At 37.3% G+C, this 14,690-nt stretch overlaps 1 protein-coding gene across 1 annotated transcript in view; it reads right to left on the reverse strand.

Moving 5' to 3' along the window:
- Positions 1-2,357: 2,357 nt before the first annotated feature.
- The window catches only part of ARMC1 (armadillo repeat containing 1), a 31,367-nt gene continuing 19,034 nt past the window's right edge, over positions 2,358-14,690 (reverse strand). The window contains exons 4-7 of the mRNA XM_010709006.4: positions 8,755-8,944; positions 5,352-5,468; positions 5,194-5,268; positions 2,358-4,621 (exon numbers count right to left, since the gene is read on the reverse strand). Coding sequence (XP_010707308.2) covers positions 4,430-4,621; positions 5,194-5,268; positions 5,352-5,468; positions 8,755-8,944 — 574 coding nt within the window. The 3' untranslated portion in view covers positions 2,358-4,429. The remainder of the gene's footprint in view (positions 4,622-5,193; positions 5,269-5,351; positions 5,469-8,754; positions 8,945-14,690) is intronic.

The raw sequence follows: 14,690 nt of genomic DNA on the forward strand, positions 1-14,690 counted from the left end.
CCATGCACTTGTTTGCTCACTTGCCTTCTCTTTTTGTGAAGGAGCAGACAGCTGGGCCCAAGAGAAGCTGTTGTTGCAGCTCCCTGTAGCTACATGCCAGCACACCCACAGCCTGAGCCACCTCAGGTGGAAAAGGCTATAAAGAGCAAGGCGATAATCTGAAACAGCTGAGCTGCACACCCCCTGTCCTCATCATTTACTGGCCCTGCCTGTGGCAGGGGGGTTGGAACTTGCTGATGCTTGGGGTCCCTTCCAATGCAAGCCATTCTATGATACTATGGTTCTGTGATTCACGCTTAGTGCTCTGAGCAGAAGTAAAAGCAACACTCCTGCAGCATGGTGGCTTTATGGTGTTAATTTTTTTTCATATGTAGTACTTAGAAGACTCTTTCCACACCACTCATATATTTTGCCATATGCTTCTAGCATGCAAGTGCTTCTTTTCTGGTGAATGTGGCTCTAGTTCTGCTTTTGTTAGTCCCTCGGGTCAGGTCAGCACAAGCTTGGGCAGTTCCCTGCATTGAGCAGTGGGCACTCAGTAGGCCTCAAACATGAAGTAGTGCTGTGAGCAATAGGCTGTGCCCAGCCATCCCACAGGCCGAGGCCCAGCCACTGGGAAAGACGTGGAAAGCAGCTTTTACGTGCTAACTCAACAGAAACAACCTCTACCACAACAAATGGCACAAAACCACGGTAAAAGCGTGCATTACCTGAGATACTTCTGTGTCTCTGAACGACTCTAAAGTGTTTCAATGGATCTGAATTTATTCCACAGCTCTAACTCTTCCAGTCACTAACAAATCCAGTGTAACATTCACATAAATGAAGAAATTTTAATACTTAAATTCTGTATGCATCAACTTACACAGGTCTACCTTACTGTGTTTTAACCAATATACATGCAAATTACTGACAATTTAAATCAGATTTTTTTTCAATCCTGTATGAAAAGCAACAAAACAGGTGGTGCGCTGCCCGCTCCATGTAAACAAGAAATAGGACAGCTGTACACTAAAGCTTTAGAGCAGGAATTTTAACAGCAAGTCTCACCCCTGAGGCTAATTAGCTGCTGTACCTGACTGAAGAAGTCTCCAGTGACCCCACCACTGACCCCTTCTGCCAAATAACAGCCTTTTAACTTTTCCTAAGAATTACAAACGGAACATGAGATGATTGAGAAGATACTTACATCCCTATCTTTATTTATTTTCATAATCCTTAATTTTCACCACCAAATTTGCTCAGATTTTAGGAAATCAAAATAGATGGAGAAGAAGAAGAAACAGGACAGCCTTCTGGAAGAGAAATATAGTACAGAATGCTGCTGCTAATTTTTATTACCTATGTTTTTAAACTTCACTAGCTGACAGCTGGAGCTGTTCACAGGCAAAAAGGAGCACCCACATTTTATTTTACATTGCATGCAGTTATAGGAGTACTTCACACCTGCCACTTTGCATCTGCGTAGGTATTCAGTGCTTTCTTCTGAATTAGCCCCACACAGTACACTTGCCACCAGCTTAAACGGCCTTTGGCAAAGCTCAGCAACATCAGCTATTTCTGTACAGAATAAGCCATAGGTGTTTGTGGAGCAGGAAAGCAAGACTACGTTGTATTTCATAATACTTCAGAATGCTTACAGTGCTCTGACAGCTGTTCACTGAGGCACAGCTATGAATCTCAGTTTTGCCTCTACCTATCCCATCAGCATTTGCTCTTATTATGTAGAAACATGGTAGTGATTATTCTATTATGCTTTGCATTGCTATTACCTTAGGACAATTCAGGATTTTAAACCATCATGCAAGGCAGTGAATTCCTTGGAAAGCAAGAAATAGCTACAGCAATGTGAGACCAGAGCTGTCTCCCAGTTTCAATTCTTTCTGCAAGCCTCTACTTTATATTTATTTAATTTTCATCTCCTTAAGTCAAAGAGCTTTTTTGCCTTTCATGTGACCTCTGAAAAATGATAAGTATAAAATCATCAACTGCGTGTTTTTTGTTTACAAAAAGCTTTTCAAAACCAACTACCACAGTGAAGGTTACTTATTTTTCCTAACAAAATACACACTAGACACCATCAGTCAAAGAAAACTGATGTTCTCAAAAAAAGAAGCTTAAGAATGAATTAGAGACGATATGCTTAAGTGGCTTCTACTTACCTATTCTTTTCAAAAGCTTTGTTTGAAATGAAAGTACGCTCTAACGATACAAAAAAACCCCTCACTGTGACATGCAGCAAAGGTCTCACTAAGACTGTTAACTTATATTGCAATGTTAAATAAGATGACAACGTACTTTTAGTACCACAAAAAACTCGAATGTCACAACCTTTTAAAAAGCCAACAGCAGTCATATTTTTAGTTATATTATCCTTTATTATTTTACAATATATTTCAAAAACTTTTACAGATGCCTTAACTGTTCTACAAGAGCTGCAATACTGTCATAAAAGCACACCTACAGACCGAATGCACAAACAAACTTAATACCTACTGGTATTGAACCATTAATATCCAAAGGGTGTAGTCTTTTATTAAATAGATGTGCAGCGATGCAAATGCAAACAGATGTTAATGCAGAAAAACAAACTCTGCATTCATGGCTATAGAACAGAGGACTTTTTAAACACATTTGGTACTGTAACATTCTAGACAGCAATATGAGTAGTATTACATATTTAAAGCAATACATGCCCTGAAAAGCCTGTATTTTCAATCTGTGCGTGTAAACCTGAATCAAAAATAAACTAGTTATATTAAAAAACATGAGACACCTAGTCTGCCAACAAGCTTCTTTTTCTTTTTTCTTTTTTTTTTTTGTCCTAGAATGACAACTTGGGTGGGTGAATTCTGACCTGTGTTATTATTTTACATTATCATCCCTCTGCATTTCTGTAGTATTATGGCAGCCTGTGAATTTCCTTTATTCTTTGTGCACAGGCACAGGGGAATAACTTTGATGTGTTAAACTTTTTCTCCAAGTCTCCAAAGTGGTAAAAATAGTTAACAACATAGCAAATACATTACCACAAAAAAAAAAAAAAAAAAAAAAAAAAAAAAAAAAAGCATTGGATAATGAGGTTTATATTATTATTTAAAGTTCTGAGCTGTACTTCTCTAGTGCAGAAAGCAGTGGCACTGCAATTTTCATGCACTGTGTATTGAATCCTCTCAGGCACACAGTGCATACTAACAGCTCAAATCTATATTAGTCTCTACCTACAAAAGTTTTGCTTTTATTATTATTTCTGGTCACATAAATTACTAAGACATCTTTAAATCTATACTGTTTGTAAGTAACAAGGTAAAGCCAATCGTTTGTACATGTTTTTAAGCCTGTCCAAGCTGATGTACTTCTATGGGAACCTCGTGAAGACAAGAGGAGAGAACTTACAAGTCATGTCTGTTACGTAAAAAAAAATAAAAAGGGTTACTAAAGTCTAAATTTATGAGTGGCACTGTGGCAAAAGAGGCATTCAGTTCTGCTTTATTCTTCAAGTTCATTAAGTTTCAGTTACCATTAAGTATTTCCTAACAGCAAACACGATTTCTCAGCCAAATACAGCCTCCATCCCTCTTCAAACAGAGCTGCAATAGGCTGTCACTACCTTAGACCACAGCTTTTTTGCTACAGACTTCCCAACTAGCCTGAAGAGCAGTCAGTGGTATTTATTATTTATATACATGAGCCAGTCACAACCATCATTACAAATATGTTCTAATTTATTTACTGTACAATGTATGTACACATTCTTGTGTTTACTCAATCCCTTATTTCTTAATCTCAAGCACTCCAATGGTTAAATTCAGACTGAAAAAAAAAGCAATACACATAAAATGGTTATAAGTTTCAAGTATGTAGTGATGCTAGCTTAATAGCAAAAAGGGAGCATCATGCTCATTGTGTGAAAAGGGTTGGCAAAAATGAAGGTAAAAAGAGAGGCAGACTATATATTTTTTTCTCTATAGTCAGAATACAGAAAAGTGAATCAAATTAGTCCTAAGGGATGCAGAAATAAAAAGGGCATTTTACTTAATACACATTTAGTTATGATTTTTCATTCACAGAGGCCCTGAGTCTTAAAGTTAAATGGATTCTCCCTATTATGTGTTTTACGTGAAGTCAAACTTAAAGCTCTATACACATAAATGTCTGGTATATAATAGTGGACCCATTTTTTTAAAAAAGTGAAGCAATAAAATCTACATGAAAAACAAATAAAGGAACAATTTGATTGGAGGCCTCTGTCCATTGACCCCTGTCCTATCAGGTCAAATGTCCAATAAAATGTAAAATGCAGCATTAATTTTGCGTAATCTAAAATTTTTGTGATAATTTATTGCAAATTGCACTTGGCAGTTCACCACACCAATGGAAAACTGGCCCCCCTGTTGGCTCACACAGTCTTTTAACACCAAATACAAGTTCACCAGTAGAAAGATCTGGATAGAAAGTTTGCTGCTGTGCTGAGCCAGCTTGCTGCACCTTCTGGATGTGACCCAACACGAGACACTGCTTTATCCTGTTCCTTACTAGGGCTTTCATCTTCTGGTAAATACTCAGGTAGATCTGTATTCTGTTCTACTTCCACTGGAGTATCTTGGAACGGAACTAGCATCTGATGAAACATAAGAGATTAAAATCATGTCAAATGTTGCAACTTGAAAGAAAAAAATGGAAGTTATATATTCAGGATTATAGGCATAGATGCTGTAAGACTCCCTGCCCACACAGTGAGTACAGAAATTGACACATCTAGAATCTACCATGCTTGGAAGATATACACAAAAAGCTCTGGCTTCACATGGAAGAAAGATACAACTCCAACAGACATAACTCTTCTACTATAGTTATGAAATTAAAGCATGTCAGGAATTGATGCTACAAAAAAAAGTTTCAATCTGATTCTTTTCATATCAAGAAAACATAATTAAGGAGAGAAAAAGTTACAGGATTTTTGTCCTTTTTCTAAATAGTTCAATGATAAGTTCTACAAAAGTGTTCTATGTATACATGTCCTGACATATAATACTCTTTGTTCTCCTTATGTGTGGGTATTAGTCCCAGTTACAAGATTTTGCATGGCATCAAGTGTTATGGATACAGTGGTGCTTATATTAGAAAGAGTGAAGCAAAGTCAAGAAATTTCAAGAGTCAAGAAATTTCTATTTAGAAAGAGACATATCCTACCTCCTCACCACTTTCACTTTTTACAACTTGCTGTGCCTTCATAACTTTGGTTGATGCTATTGCTGTTGCCAAAGCCTAGAACAAGTACAAAGAAAAATAATCAAGAACTTAACAAAAATACAATAATGTGAGGATCTGGAGAATTACTGAGCACTTACCTCTGCTTTTAAGTCTGAGCGAATTCGGACCACACATCTCTGAACAGCCATTTGAAATGTAAAACTAATAACACCTTTAATTTTCAGCAAAGCTTCTTCACAAAGATTTCTTCGAGACTAGGAAAAAAAAAGAGCCCCACATATGAAGTATTTACACAGTACACTATGTAAAAGCTATCAATCACTAGGGAATTCCTGTACATCTAAAGGCAGGTAGTTATTCAACAGCAATTATGTAAAATAGAAAAACTAAGACATATTTATGCACACAAATATTAGATTCTTTTGTCACAAAAAAGAAAAGAAACGAAAGAAAAGAAAAGGAAAAGAAAAGAAAAGAAAAGAAAAGAAAAGAAAAGAAAAGAAAAGAAAAGAAAAAAGAAACTGCTTACACTTTAGAAATCAAAGAAGGATGGAATCAACTGTAAATAATTAGAGAAAAATGCTGAAAAGCAAAGAATGTTTTTCTCCGTATGATCAGCTAAACAGTCCCCTCTGGTTAAGTTCTGATTGACTGAAGTGCTCATTGATGAGTAGTTAGTGTGTAAGTTGCTATTTATCAGACACCTTGCATCCATACTGACTGAAAGCATCAGAGCAGCTGTTCTATCTTGCAGTTGCTTCGACTGTGGCAGCTCATGGACATCACTACACAGCATTATTTCAAAAGGGAAAATATTTGGTTGATAACCCTTAGAATGTTATGTTTAAAGCAAGTGACATCACCTACTGTGCTGTAGCATTACATCGATCTGTACTAGTTGCATCTGTTCTATATTATCTTTGAATGTTCTATTTTTCTTTCCTTTCAGTATTTGCATGACAAGACAGCTGTAATAAAAGGGAGCAAAATATATTTGGAGAGACTGCTAGCACACAAGGGAAAAAGTGGAAAGATGCACTATATCAGAAATGAACTGACAGTATTACAAGATTCAAAATAATGATGTATTTAACTTTTAGTCCAAGTTTTGGTGATATTTTAAACGCTAAGTTATTTCAAAGCTTATTAATGTTAGTTTCCAAATACCTACTGGTCAGTATCTGGTACAGTTTCATGCACAAAAAGTCAACAAACTTATTTTAATCTCTCCAAGAACTGACTGAATCAGTTTGTTGTCAGTAGTTTAACCTACACAATGAAACACAGTTCATTTGTGTAAGTTTATGTACTGAAACAACATTTTGGACAATAAAAATTAAGTATCTGATGCAAAGATCACAGGCCGCCTTCCACAAGTGAATGTCTAAACTACTTTTAGACACAAGAAGCAACTCATTTGTAGCTTCTTGGCCTAAATAAATAACAGTTGTATGGCAATGCTGTAATAGAACTTGACTGAGATCCCAAGCTAAGTTGCCGTAGGCACCTCAGTTTAATTCACAACAAGGTTTTCAGTGATCAGGTAATTCATCTTCTTGAAGACACTTCTTAAGGATAACACCAACATCCATTCAGAACCTCAACAAGCTGGTAGTTTGGTGTCTTCCAGCTTTGCTGCACAAATGTCTTTTGCAAAGTATGTCTAACTATAGCAATGAGGCACAAAACCCATCAAAACATAATTTCTGAACTACTGCTTCATTATTCTTTTTTTTTTTTTTTTTTTTAATTTTCAAGCTTCTAATCTAATTTGGTAATTAGACCTTAGAACAAAAACATCCTGCCGCACACTAAATAACAAGTGACCTTTCCCCTCTCCTGCTGAAGTAATCAATACTTACTATTTGAGGTTTTGAAATACACAGAAACGTTAGGAGTTGTCATCTTTCCTAACAGCAGCTTTTTGTCTCTAATCCAAATGACTGAAAAAACCCAGAGGTAAATTGAGAACACAGTATTTACTGCCGTGCATTTATTTACTATGCTGCCTGACACTCCTGTGTCTCAGCTGTCTTTGCTGGTTAAGGTGGGTATGAACTGTTGAATGAAACTAAGCTGCTTTTATTGTTCACATCTTTCATCATTTTCCAAGTCCCCAACTTAGTCCAACATTTGTAACAGCACTATAGGGATGTTTAACTGTTGGATGGGAATCTGGAGTTTCACTAGCATTTCTTTAATCAACTGATGAAATACTGAGCTATTTACACTGCATATCTCCAGCTAGCACACAGTCAGATTGTTCTTTTCTTCAACAATGAGCTAAGAAAGCATGCTGGTGTGCTCCAGGCAACAACAGAATCCTGCAGTTTTGCTCTCTGGATCTGAATATCTAAATTTCTTGCACTTTTTAAGAGGAAAAGAGAATACCTTTGTCTCAACACCTGAAACATGAAACTCCACATAACTGCCTATATCTTCCATTTGTCAAAGTACACATAAAAGATGCTTTTAAGATAGAATCAGACTACATCTAAACTCACAGTCGAAGTGAATGAAATTCCTTTCTTGGAGAGACCTATGAATAAATAAACCAATTACAAGTGTAAAAACAAAAACCACCCAATGAAAAAAAAAAAAAAAAAAAAAAACAGGAAACAAACACTTCAGAGTACAAAAAACAACTGCCTTTCTAAGCAGAGCAAGCAGTGGACAGACAAAACTGCAAAAAATATTTACTTTGCATAAAGTGAGCTAGAACAGCATGTTATTTCTAAAGCAATTAACTATGGTCTTTCGAAAGCAGTACGACGGGCATGTTGTTGATAAACTAGGCTTGTGGACACGCTTACTTGGCAAAATATAAAGCAACAAAGCAAAGGATCAGGTCTGATCATTTAAAATGGGTACAAAACCAAAGATACAGAGTCCGGAGGGCACTTGTGGATAACATGCTTAAACAGTCTACATGCTGTTTGGCAGCCGTAAAAAGGCAAACATGGCCCTGGGGTGTTATCTACAGGGGTATGGTAGATAAATCCGTAGAAGTAATTCTGACATTATATAAAGACTCAGTGAGACCTCATTAACTCAAATGCCATTCTGGTCACTACAGTAGAAAAGATCTCACAGTCAATGAAAAGATGTAGCAAAACCAACTGAAAGGAAACACCAGTGTTTCCAAATTAAGGTAAATAAAAAAATAGCTATTTAGATCTCTTACACGTAAGTAAGCTTTTCTTTTTTTAAGTTTGCTACAAGCACAAGATATTGAATGAAACTGCTGAAGGTACCTTGTTTATTCTATTCTTTCTTGAAAAAGAAAAGAAAGGAAAAGCAGGAACAAAATGGTTTTTATAGTAGTTAAAAAAGGAAACCTTCCTTAAAAATGTCTTTAGACATTACGAGTATGCTCAATTTACGCAAGATTTTATATCAATCCTGTGGTATGAAACATAATTCAAAAGAAAATTGCTGATGATATCACACACACAACTAGCTGAAACACATCACTTGTGCGTGCAGAACACATCTCAGTACAGTATGCCTTATTTACACAAGTGCTGAGGGTCTCCTTACCGAATCATCAAGGCCATCGATATGTAAAACCACTGTCTTAGCACGTTTATTTGTGCTGCCAAGGAAAAACTGGGCTTTCCGTCGACGATAATTCATTTCATTCACATTGTCCATATCTGACATGTTGGAAGACTGAAGGATGTCATAGACTTCAGAAGCCAGAAGCTTAGTCTCTCCAGGTGTAGTGGTCCTTAAGGAAAAAGGGATTAAGGTGTGTAAAGATTTATTTTTACATTAGTTCTCCAGCTATCACTTATGTCCTAGCAACTGAAATACTATACTCCACATGCTACAGAAATACAATTACACAGTCAATACATAGCAAAAATGTTAAAAAGAACTTCTAAAAAGGAAACAAAAAAAAATCCAACAGTACTTGAGTCAGCAAATGGCATATTCAACCACTTTCTGTCATTTGAATCTAGTTGAAAATTAGTGTTTAGGCCACTTTTGTACTCATGAGTTCCTGTTCCATTCACGTTTTAGCACTCTCAACTGAACAGAACTCGGTCATGCTTGTTTTCACTCCTTACAAGGCATCATACAAATGAGAAACCAAAAGCTACGACTAAAACTTTACTGGGGCTTGGAATTACAGAAATCTATTTCCTTATTACACACACTCCAAATTTTAAAGCTGCTTTAATTCTTATATAATCATAAACAAATCATGGTTCTTAAACTACATGAATACAGTTTATGTTAGCTGGACAACCAGAAACAAAAAGCAGCAGTAGATTCTCAGCACCCTAATGTTACTTTAGTCACATCAAGGTTTGTTGCTTTTAAATAAAAAGCCTCAATTGTTTTGAGATACTTTTTTTCCCACTTTCATCATTACATAACAAAAATTATTTCTCCATGGAACTGTAACCTTCGCAAATGTCTTCTTTTCAAAAGTTGCTGAGCAACAACAGCAAAGTAGAATCCCAGATTATCTTAAAAATCTAAAGGATTTGCACTTTTCAAATAGAAAAATGAACATATATTAATTTCTTATGATTAATGAAAATTAATTTTAATAAAGAATATGAATCCACTGTCCAAACTCATCCTTGTTTTAATTACACCACTGATTTAAATCCACATGCAGAAACAAAATTATTATAGCATGAACATGCAATTAATCTTAAAACAATGAATCACAGATTCACTGTTTTGTTTAGCAAAGACCAAATAATTAACAAGTACATTTGGAATTGTTTTTCTTGTTTCCTATTTTACTTTCTTAACTACCATACGTTAAACATCTGCTCCATCCTAACACATGTCCAAGAAAGAACACTGAAGCAAGCACATTAGGAGCTGGCTGGATACTAGGAAAAATTTCTTCTCAGTGAGTGGTAATGCATTGGAACAGGCTACACAGGGAAGCAGGAGAGTCACCATCCCTGGAAGTGTTCAAGAGCCATATAGATGTGGCACTGAGGAATGTGGCTTAGTGGGAATAGTGGGAATGGGTTGACAGCTGGAGTACATGATCATAGCAACCTTAGTGATACTCTGAATTCACAACCTGTGGGGCTACGAGTTAGCCTTCTTTCCCTTTTCCTTCTGTGCACATTGATTAGGCAGGAGAAGAAAACATGAGTTCTTGTGGTCACTCAGAACATTAGTGAGCATTAGAATTCAAGGAAAAAAAAGATGGAATAACAAATCATTGCCTAAACCTAATTATAATAAGGAAACAACCAAGCCTTGCACTTTAGCACATGTGCAATTTTTAAATACATGCTTACATTCTGGTTTTCTACCAAGGAAATAAAATGCTTAAATCAATTCACAGAAACATGTGCTGAAAACTCACAAAGACTTCAACTTGATCCTTCCATAATTCACGAGATAAAGTAACAGGTGATAAAGTTTAACAGCAAAGCTATGCAAGCTGATGTCTTGAGGTAGTAATAAACTAGCTTGTGTAGAAGTGACACCTTGTCAAGACACTAAGAAATTCACTCAGACATTAGTTTTTACAAATTCCTGCAATCAAAAAAAAAAAAAAATATATATATATATATATATATACGTATATATGTATCTCCTATCTAGTGAGTTACAGAGAATCACAGAATCATAGAGGTAGGAAGGAACCTCTGGAGATCATCAAGTCCAACTCCCCTGCTAAAGCAGATTCCCTATCACTAGGTTGCACAAAAAAGCATCCAGGTGAGTTTTGAGTATCTCTTAAGAAGATTCCATGATCCCTCTGGGCAGCCTGTTCCAGTGCTCTGTCACCCTCACAGTAAAGTTTTTCCTCATGTTTGTATGGAACTTCCTGTGTTCCAGCCTGTGCTCACTGTCACTTTTTTCACTGGGCACCAGTGAAAAAAGCCTGGCCCCATCCACCTGACTCCCATCCTTATAAATAGATATTTATAAGCATTGGTAAGATCCTCCCCTCAGTCTTCTCCAGCTCAACAGACCCAGCTCTTTCAGCCTTTCCTCATACAGGAGATACTCCAGGCCCCACACCATCTTTGTAGCCTCTGCTGGACTCTCTCTAGAAGCTCCTGTCCTTGAACTGAGAAGCCCAAACCTGGACACAGTCTCCAGATGTGGCCTCACCAGGGCAGAGCAGAGGGGAAGGATCACCTCCCTCAACCATCTGGCTGCTCTTTTTAAAGTACTCCAGGATTCCATCGGCCTTCTTGGCCACAAGGGCACACTGTTGGCTCATGGCCAACCTGTTGTCCAACAGGACCCCCAGGTCCTTCTTTGCAGAACTCCCTTCTAGCATGTCAGCCCGTAAGCTCTACTGATGCGTGCAGTTACTCCCGCCCAGGTATAGGACTCTGCACGTACCCTTGGTGAACCCCCTCATGTTCTTTCCCACCCAGCTCTCCAGCCTGCTGCTCTTATTTGATACAAGTACTCTAAGTTACTCCCAAAACAAGTCTATGCAGGTAAATATGTATACACACACAAAGGACTCAAATAATTTTCTGTTATTTTTACATGAAGGACTAATAGCATCTATCACTAAATTACAAATGATAACACAAATTATCCCTTCTACATTTAAAAAAGTCCCTAACACAAGATTTTACTCTTAACAAAGCAGAATCTGTTGAGCTAAATGAGTGACTGTGTAATGAAAAGAGCCTGAAGTTCACACACTACAAATGACATAAGAATATGTGACGTAAGAATGGCAGATTGCAAGACAATCTCAAAAATAACAGTAATAAAACAACACACACAGTTTTGTTTTGCACTAATGCAATACCACACTTTCAGTAATTCAGTTATAACAAAAACCAACAAAATCTCCCACAAAGCATTCTATAATCAAATGTACCAGTAAAATGAGTGAAGTTTTGCACCAGTTGGTTACACATTCATTAAAGCAATATACACAGCAGCTATGAAAACAAAAGAAACCTTGATTTCCCTTAGAAAAACATCCATCTGTAAATAAAACTGGTATAAAAAACCCTCTCTACTGTAAAACCAAAAGCTCAACAACATTTTTATGCACATATAAATGCATATATATGTTATATATGTAACAAGACAAAAACCAATGCAACCACATGTAAAATTGAAAAATATTAAAATAACAAAAGCATTAAAAAAAAACTTGACATATTGGCTGTGATTTTGTTGCCTGTAATGAGAAAAAAATGAAACCTTAAAAGAAGAGAGTACCGAAGACACTATTACAAGCCCTCTCATCAATTGTGTTTCAGTGGTTTCTGACGCCCTTATTCATAGCCATCCAATCCAGCTTCCCAGCACTGCCACAGCAGCAGAAGCAAACTCCTGCTTATTTTTCTGCCATTCCTCTTGAACGGTACTTCATCACCACAGAAAGTGTAGGAAACTATTACTGAGTCACTATGTAATACCTAGTCTTCTGCTGCTAGGGAAACGATAGTCTCTGGCTGCAGTAAAGTGAGAGTAAGAGTTGGCGATAGCATCTTACATTACTTCAGCAAGATTTAGAAGATGCCTGTCAGAAACCCAAACCTTTAATTTTAACTGTCTTCTTGAATTCCTGTCATCCTAGATTGCTGCCTGTCCTTCCATTATGCTCACTCAAAGCTGGCTGTGTAAGTATGGTGGACACAGAATCCAAGTGACATGTGCTGTATCTGTGAGAAGAGGATAAAAGAAACATTTCTCATTTTCTTTGAAATTAAGAATAAGTCTATAAACACAGTCCAAATGCTGCAGATGTTTTTAACATAAGATATTTTTAAAATCAGGACTTAATATTTTAAGACAGAACTTAACAAGAACACTAATGGCCACAACTCCAAAGGTATATTTGATGTGTGTAAAGTATACATGCTTGGACAGAAAGGGTAAGTAGCACATAGCATTATGGTTGTACCATCAGCATGTGATCTAAGTACACATACAGCATCATAAATGATAACAGAATGTGTCCTACAGCCCTCCCAGTATAGTCATATCTGACGTAAATGTAATGTAAACAGTTGTGTTTCTTCCTTCAGAAGTATAAAGGTTGAGGAAGACTAATGTAAGAGTCTTTCTCCAAACCGAGAAAATACAGGACACAAATATTTGTTTTTATATATTTTTATATATGTATTTTATGTATTTTTATATATGCGTGTGCGTGTGTATAGAGAACCTACTCTATCCTTTCTATAACTGTGTGTATATATATACATATATATTTCTTTAATATAAACATATGCACATATGCACCCCAGAATCAGGAGAAACAGATGCAACCACAACCCTGCTCGAAGTACAGCAGACCCTGCGAAAATGCACAGAAACCATCACATGCGTTTCCTTAATGGCATACATTATGCTTTAAAGAAATATTAGCTAAACTGGTAACAGAAATACTATAATGGAATTTCATTAGAATGATCTACTGAGCATATAACCTAGACACAGGAGATTTTCAAATTAAAGAGGGTTTGCCAGAGATTTAGTAACATCTCAGATACTATCAAAAAGACTTGTGTCATTTAATTCCATACTTAAAGCCCAGACATACTTATAAATGACAGTGCTTTTGGTTGTATTTAATCAATTTGATGAGAATTCAAGGCTCTTGAAAATCTTTGAACCATCACTGCAGCTGGGACAGGTGCCTGGGAACTAGAGGAAAAGCAACTGTCACACTTATCTTCAACAGAGGCAAGAAGGAGGACCCACACAGTTACAAGCTGGTCAATCCCTGGGAAAGTGGTGGAGCAGCTAGTCAATCCTAATCGATTTCCAGGAACATAGAGGAGAATGTGATCAGGAGCAGTCAGCACTGATATACCAAAGATAAGTCTTACTTGGCCCAAAGCGCAATGATCAGCACAAAGTCTGACTGCAGGCCGCATACCCCAGCAGTTCATTACAGGTCCAGTTCTGTTCAACGCCTTCACTAATGGTCTGGGTGACAGAGTGAACCCTCAGAAAGTTTGCAGATGACACAAAACTGGGTGGACAGCATCTGACTCACCAAAGGGTTGTGCTGCCATCCAAAGGGACCTTGACAGGCTGGAGAAATGGGCAGACAAGAACTTGATGGTGTTCAACAAGGAGAAGTGCATAGTCCTGCACCTGCAAAGGATCAATCCCTGGCATAAGTACATGCTGTGGCCACCCAGCTGGAAAGCAGCTTGGTACAAAATGTGCTGGTGGACACCAATTTGAACATGAGCCAGCAGCATTCCCTTGACAAAAAGAAAGCTAATGGTATCCTGGGCTGCGTTAGGCAAAGTCTTGTCAGGTCGTGGGAGGTAATTCTTCCCCTTTACTCAGCTCTGGTGAGGCCACACCTGGAGTGCTCTGTCCAGGTAGGCCCAAAACTGGGGCTGTTCAATCTAAAGAAGAAGAGGCTCGGGGTGATTTTAAGCAGTGAAGATGAAGCTCGGCTTTCTTTAGCAGTGCCCAGTGAAAGAAGAAGAGGCAATGGGCACAAACAGAAATACAGAAGTGTATGTTGGAACATCAGGAAG

Source organism: Meleagris gallopavo, chromosome 3 (assembly GCF_905368555.1).
Source record: "Meleagris gallopavo chromosome 3, MGAL_WU_HG_1.1, whole genome shotgun sequence".
Classification (NCBI taxonomy): domain Eukaryota; kingdom Metazoa; phylum Chordata; class Aves; order Galliformes; family Phasianidae; genus Meleagris; species Meleagris gallopavo.